Genomic DNA, 7,373 nt, shown 5'->3' with positions numbered 1-7,373 from the left:
TGCTGTCTGGCACCCAGTAGAGTCGGCAGATGCAGAAAGCTTATAGCCCATCCGAACGCCCCCACCTGCAGCAGGTGGGAATAATGCCGGGGAGGGGGCAGGGGAGAGCCGCCACCAGGGGGCAGAGAGAGGGGAGGAAGAGGAGGGAGCCGGAGCTGCTGGGCAGCCAGGTGGAGAGAAACATGTGGGGCAGTGCCATGAGAGCCCAGAAAGGAGGGAGGCCGTGAAACAGCCGCTGGCTTCAGAGAGGTCAAGGCAAGCAAGGAAATCCTGGCAGAGGTTGGCAGAGTGGAGTGGAAGGAGCCGGACTGGCACATACCTAGAGGACGTGTGGGGCCAATGGCTGGTTGCGGGCCCAGGGGATGTGTCCTTGAGTACAAGGGAGAATGGACTGTGCCCCAGACCATGGAGCATCCATCAGGCGGCCCTCAGAGAGTGGCTGTTGATAAGAAGATCACTTGGGTTTGGATCTAATTGTGACCTGAGGGCATCTTCAGAGCCACACAGGATCTATGCGGGGGGAGGGGCAGCCACATTGCAATTGACGCTGGAGGCGGGGTGTCCACACTGCAATTGACATGAGGGAAGGGCGTCCACACTGCGAGCAGTTCTAGGGGCGGAGCCTCCAGCCTGCTATTGATTTAGGAGAATTGTGGGGCCACAGGAACTGACTTTAAGAGTCAGATTTGGTGGGGATGGAGAGAAGAGAATTGGTCTGGAGGAGAGGCAAAAGGGAGGGCTGTTTTGGGGGTGCAGGTGGGAGAGATGGAGGGTCGGGGGGGTGTTTCTTCAGAACCCTGAGATTGTGGACTGTGGGCAGAGAGGCTGGGGGCTGGGGCTTAGGATGGGGTAGACATTTCAGTGTTTCCTAAGCGATTTCCCACCACCACCGAATTTCAGCTCCAGGGGAAATTTCAAAATTTTGGTTTTTGCAGCAACAAATTTTTGAGATTTCCCACCAGGAAGAAAATTCCCAACTTGCTGCAGCCATACGTCGAGGGGGGACGTGGTGGGAAGGCGATGCAAAGGAAAGTAGTGATGCCAGATCATGACCATCTTCTCCTGGGTGACGCTTTGACGGAGGGACCCAGGTGGCACTGGGGGCTCAGCCGGGGATTGGCTTGCGGGAGGCACAGAAGATAGCTGGGGCTGTGGGCATGGACAGGGCTGTGGGCATAGCCAGTGGCGCGGGAGGAGTGGGTATAAAGCAGTTGTGGGTGGAAGGGAGGAATCCCGGCTCGCCTGAATGATGCTCATTTGATCCCCCACTTAGTGACTTGACAGAGAGACCGGCTTTAATACAGTCCTTTAGCAGGATGGCTATGGAGCTGCTGAACATCGTGTTGCTGCTAGTGCCGGCAGGTAGGAGTGTGTGTTGGTGTGCGTGTGTGTCCCTGCTGCCCCCTGCTGGAGGGGATGAGCCCTGCTGTCTCTGTGTGTGTGTGTGTATGTGTGTGTCCCTGCGCCCCCTGCTGGAGAAGATGAGCCCTGCTGTGGGGGTGTGTGTGGGGGGGTGTCCCTGTCGCCCCCTGCTGGAGAAGATGAGCCCTGCTGTGGGGGGTCTGTGGGGGGGGGTGTCCCTGTCACCCCCTGCTGGAGAAGATGAGCCTTGCTGTGAGAGTGTGTGTGCGTGTGTGTCCCTGTCGCCCCCTGCTGGAGAAGATTATCCCTGCTGTGGGGGTGGGGGGCTGTCCCTGTCGCCCCCTGCTGGAGAAGATTAGCCCTGCTGTGGGGGTGGGGGGCTGTCCCTGTCGCCCCCTGCTGGAGAAGATGAGCCCTGCTGTGGGGGTGGGGGGGGCTGTCCCTGCTGCCCCCTGCTGGAGAAGATGAGCTCTGCTCTCTCTGTGTGTGGGATTGTTCTGTTCTCTCCAACCCTCCATTGTTTGCATTTATTGTGTGGGCCAATTCCCCTCTCACTCCCCCTGGAGTAAATCAGGAGTAACACACAGCAGTCAATGGGGCTGGCTCATTATTAAACTGGTATGAGATCAGAATGAGGCCCTTGGTTTTTATTTGCAACTGTCTACACACACACACACACACACCCTGCTCCCCCTGGCTCCAGCCTTGCAGTGCCGTGTGTTGCTCTTCCCTTGCAGTGATAGCACAGACGGACACACGGGTCATCGGGGGCTACCCCTGTGAGAGACCCCAGCCCTGGCAGGCCGCTATCTACGATTTAAACCGGCTGTACTGCGGAGGGGTGCTCATCAACAAGGACTGGGTGCTGACGGCTGCCCACTGCAGGCTGCCTGGGTAGGTGGGGGCGGGAGGTTTGTCCCCACTGACCCCTGCTGGAGGGGGTGAGCCCTGCTCTGTGTGCATGTCTCAGGGTCTATGCAGCGCCCGGCACAACGGGGCCCTGATCTCGGCGGGGGTCTGTGCAGCGTCTGGCACAACGGGGTCTGATCGCGGTCAGGGTCTGTGCAGCGCCCAGCACAACGGGGCCTAATCTCAGTCGGGGTCTGTGCAGTGCCCGGCACAAAGGGGCCCTGATCTCGGCGGGGTCTGTGCAGCGCCCGGCACAATGGGGGCCTGATCTCCGTCGGGCTCTGTGCAGCGCCTGGCACAACAGGGCCCTGATCTCGGCGGGGGTCTGTGCTGTGGCTGGCACAACGGGGCCTGATCGTGGTCAGGGTCTGTGCAGCGCCCGGCACAACGGGGCCCTGATCTCGGCGGGGGTCTGTGCAGCGCCTGGCACAATGGGGCCCTGATCTCAGTCGGGGTCTGTGCAGCACCCAGCACAACGGGGCTCTGATCTCGGTGGGGTCTGTGCTGTGCCTGGCACAACGGGGCCTGATCGCGGTCAGGGTCTGTGCAGCGCCCGGCACAACGGGGCCCTGATCTTGCCTGGGGTCTGTGCAGCGCCCGGCAGAACGGGGCCTGATCTCAGTCGGGGTCCGGCAGCCTGATCTCTCAGCTGTTTTGCTGTCAGTTTCCCCAGATGAGCCGCTGTTTGCGTTTGCTTTCAGCACCACCAACATACGGCTGGGCGAGTACAACCTGCGGAAGGTGGATGAGACCGAGCAGCTCCGGGTGGCTGCGAAGATCATTCCCCACCCCAACTACGACCCCGCCACCAAGGACAACGACATCATGCTCATCAAACTCGCCACCTCCGCGCAGCTGAATAACAATGTGCACCCCATCGCACTGGCCAGCAGCGCCGCCCAGCCGGGGGCCATCTGCCAGGTGTCCGGATGGGGCACCACCACCTCCCCACAACGTACGCTGACCCATGTGACACAGCAATGAACCTGAGACCTCTGGGATCTTAACACATGAGCCGCTGAGCCAGCTGCGTTAGCCACAGCTGCATCCAGCTCAGCCACCGCTAGAGGGGGACATTGAGTCGGTCACATGTCTCCTTCGTCGGGGATGGGGAGGGACCTGAGAAGGGCAGAGGGGGAATGGAAAATTCCTGTCCCATAGTTTTTTTCCAGATATTGAGAAAATGTCCCATCCTGAACCAGGAGGAAAAATTATATTTTTGTTATTAAAAAAAATTCAATTCGGGGTCCAGCGTAGCCTTTTGTTTCGATCACTTCGGAAAGTTTCCTTTCACTTTCAGACTTTCCCCTCTTTTTTTTTCCCCCTAAAATTTCAAAATAGAACGTTGTTTCCACTCACCCCCCCCCCCCCAACATTCTCCAGTTTGAAAATGTTGAAAAACTCTTGACAATTTCGAAACTCTGTTAATCCAAAAGAGGTTCGAGTTGGAAGAGTGGCTGAAAACTCCCCTGTTCAACAAACCAGCACATTTCGGTGCAAGAACCGTTTATTGAGCAATTCCCCGCCCGCGCTCGTTTTCCCTCTTCATCGCCAGGATGTGAAATGAGAATTCAGAGCCATTTGTCGCTGATTGTTCTTTGTCTCCCATGTCCAACAGCGTCATTCCCGGCTTTGCTGCAATGTGCTGACCTCAGGATCCTCTCAGCATCGGAATGTCGACAAGCCTATTCCAGCCTGGTCACTGACAACATGCTCTGTGCCGGCGCCAGACAAGGAGGCATCGATTCCTGCCAGGTCTGGGGCCTTGTGGTGGATACCTTGGGTAGATGCCTGGGAAATGGGTTTCCTGGCACGTGAAAAAATGCGTGAAAACTTTTTCCATCCTGAATCAGAGTGAAAAGTCGGCATCTCGAAAATGTTCACGAACTGGCAAACTATTTGATTTTGCAACAGTTTGGCGATCATTTCTTTGCATTGCAGTTCCACATCAGCCATTTAAAATACCTATCTACCTCTCTATATATATCTATACGCCGGTGAGCTTAAACGTCGAAACAAAAAGTCATTTTGAACCAGGAGACCGGAAAGGGTCCGACCTGAAATTGTCAAAACGGGCCATTAGGATCATTTCCGGAACTTTTTTCTGAAAAATTTGCCAAAGTCGACCCTTTCCTGTGAAAAATTTCAGTGCTGATGAATCACCATTTTTCAATGGAAAAATGTTTTGTCCAAACATTCCCAGTGAGCTCTAAGTTTGATCTCTAGTGGCGGAAAGAGAATCAGGAACTGCAGCTGGCAGAGAATGGGTAGAGTGGGTCTACGCTAACCCCTTCTCAGCCCCTCACCATGTTGTGGCAGGACGTGGGGAACGGGTGTTGTAGAAAATTCCCCATGCCTGGGGCATCGGGGATCGAACCTGCCACTGCTGGGCCTTCAAGGAGGCCGAGCAACAAGGAAGGAGGCTGAATGTAGATGCGAGCAGAGGGCTACAAAGCGGGGTCAGCCGGGAATATTAGGGGCAGGGTTTCAGCACTAGGGGTGAGGCTTCTGCAACTGCAAGTGACATCGGGACGGGGCCAGCCTGGGTTCCGCCCAGTTCCATTCCATGTGATGCTTTATGCAAATTATTTCTGCAGTTGATTTGCATATTTGCCTCTCCCCTCTCCAAACACATGCTTGGCCTCCTTCCTCCCCACTGAGCCATTGACCCCCCCACCCCACATGGGCATGTCGGGGAGGGGTACACGGCTGGTGACACACAGTTCTATCTCCACAGGGTGACTCCGGGGGTCCCCTGGTATGCAGCGGGATCCTCCAAGGCATTGTGTCGTGGGGGTTGGAGGAGTGCGCCCAACGTAACAAACCGGGTGTCTACACCAAGGTCAGCAAATACATCAGCTGGATCCAGCAAACCGTACGGGGCGGGTGAGTTGCCCCGGGAACCTCAATAAAACATGAGAGACACACCCATGCCTCCACGCCTTCTTCCATCCTCAGAGCCCCGGGTTTCCAGGGCAACAGCGGATGCAGCGCTGATGGGGCTGGCAGCTGAGTGCTTCTAGCTCTTGGGTGGAGCTGGCCGGAGAAATGGAATTTCTGTTGATTCGGAATCGGGCTTGAATCTGAAGGAAAAGTCGAAATACTGGAATTTCCTGCGCAAGGAAATGTTCCCCCAAATGTTTTTTTTTTTTAAATTGCTGGTAATACACTATTCATAACTTCCAAGGCCAGCAGGGGGCTCCGGAGAGCGGAGATCAATTCCCTACCCTGACACAGATGCTCCACATGTGACCGTGGGCAAGTAGCTTGGTGCCTCGGTTTCCCATCTGTAAGCTGGGGGTCGGCGCACTGCCCTGCTGCCCAGGGGTGTTGTGAGAATAAATACATTAAAGATTGCAAGGTGCTCAGATACTAAGAGGAGAGGGACCAAATAAGCACCTAAGATAGACAGACCCCTCTGGTGAAATATCCGTTCTAGGGTGCAGAAACACCAAGCTACCAAGAATGTGGGTCACACTCACAGGCTGAGGGGTGGTGCCCTGGAAAGCCGCTACTCTGGGACGGACCCAGGAGTTCTGGTGGAACCAACAGCCTATGCACTTCCGAGGTGATGCTCTGGCTGGAGAAGCAGGGGGCTAGTGAGTAGAAGCCAGGCTGCAGGGTCCCCTCTGGTACAGCGTCAAGAAGAGCATGAGTGAATTTGGGGTTCGGCAAAGAGCAGGAATGGTCCAAGGGCTAGAAACCCTGCCTGAGAGCCAGACACTGAAAGAGTCCAATCCAGTGGGTTTCTCCCAGAGAAGTTCCTGGTCTATTGGCAGCACCTGGTGGAGGAGATTTTGGGGAGCAGAGGGCAGACAAAGATCTGACAGCTGATAGACAACTCCAGACTGGAAACAAGGGGCAGATTTCCCCCAGTGAGGGGAACTGATCCTTGGAACATGTGCCCCAGGAACAGGGCAGATTCTCCCTCCCTTGGAGTCTTTCCATACAGATCCATTGAGAGCTCCATAGAGATCTACCTCACCCAGCAGATACGGACTTGAAATCTATGAAGGGGCAGAGTTAAGGCACACACGCAAGGGGGCAGAGTTAAGGGTGTGCTGGCTCGACCCCGAGACCTGGGCCTGAGGCAGCGATCCGTGGGAAAGGTTCTGCAGCCTGGGCAAGGATGCAGGGCAGAATGGTCCCTTCTGGCCTACAGATCCATGGCCTGTTACTCAGATGTAAGTGTAGCATCAACACACCATGGCACTGAGGGGCTTGTGCACCCTTCCCCACCCCACAACACCCACACAGCTCCTGTGTGGAAGTGAGTATCAGTATCCCCATTTCGCCGATGGGTAAACCGAGGCACAGAGAGATGACATGAATTGCCTGAGTTTACACAGGGACTGTGTGAAAGGGGAAAGAGTTGAAGCCAGATCTTGTTAGGCCCAGGCCAGTGTCTTAACCCCCAAGCCAACCTCCATACGAAGACAAACACTCATTCTTTTTTATTCTGAAACTGGTCTGCCCCCATCCATTTAGCCCCTTACAGTTGCCCAGCGCACCATCTCAGGCTGTATTCGGGCTTGTGTGGTCACCTGACGCCCCAGAATTGTCCAACGCCGTGGGAAAGGGTTGCCCCTGCCCCGTGTTAGAAACAGCCTTTCGCTTTCACGGGCTATAAAGCAGGGGACGGGAACTCAGCTGCTGCGGCTTATGGGAGAACTGCCTGAATCGCCCAGAACGCAATGCAGCCCGTTGGTTGAAATCCTCCCAAGGCAGCTGTTCCTGGATTACTGGAGGTTGCACCAGGCTTTGAAGTCGCTAAGTGCTTCGTAAGTGGCCTGGATCCTTACAACGACTTTAATTATCACGCAGTAGTTCTGTTCCAACTCCAACTCCCAAGAGAATGATGGAGTAGAGCAAATGCCTTGCCCGCAGCAGGCCATAAAACCACGTTCATTGACTTGCCGCCAGAGTAAATGATTTCCAAGGAACACGCTTAATTAACGCGGCCGTTCCGGTAGAACGGGGGATGGGGGCAATAATTTTCACAGGGGAGCCACTCCACGAATTTTGGTAAGTCATCACGGGCCCCACATTTCTATTATATTAATGGAGGGGGTGCAGGGTGCAGGAGGGGGCTCGGGGCTGGG

General features: G+C 55.6%; 1 protein-coding gene across 1 annotated transcript in view; it reads left to right on the top strand.

Annotated features, from left to right (window-relative positions):
- LOC102946658 (kallikrein-14) overlaps window positions 1-5,180 on the top strand; it is a 14,626-nt gene extending 9,446 nt beyond the window's left edge. Inside the window, exons 2-6 of the mRNA XM_027830576.3 lie at window positions 1,274-1,362; window positions 2,100-2,256; window positions 2,973-3,226; window positions 3,890-4,026; window positions 5,009-5,180. Of these exons, the coding sequence (XP_027686377.1) occupies window positions 1,317-1,362; window positions 2,100-2,256; window positions 2,973-3,226; window positions 3,890-4,026; window positions 5,009-5,161 (747 nt within the window). The 5' untranslated portion in view covers window positions 1,274-1,316 and the 3' untranslated portion in view covers window positions 5,162-5,180. The remainder of the gene's footprint in view (window positions 1-1,273; window positions 1,363-2,099; window positions 2,257-2,972; window positions 3,227-3,889; window positions 4,027-5,008) is intronic.
- The last annotated feature ends 2,193 nt before the right edge of the window (window positions 5,181-7,373 follow it).

The sequence above is a fragment of the Chelonia mydas genome, chromosome 24, assembly GCF_015237465.2.
Source record: "Chelonia mydas isolate rCheMyd1 chromosome 24, rCheMyd1.pri.v2, whole genome shotgun sequence".
Lineage (NCBI taxonomy): Eukaryota > Metazoa > Chordata > Testudines > Cheloniidae > Chelonia > Chelonia mydas.
This window is presented reverse-complemented; position numbering and strand designations above follow the sequence as displayed.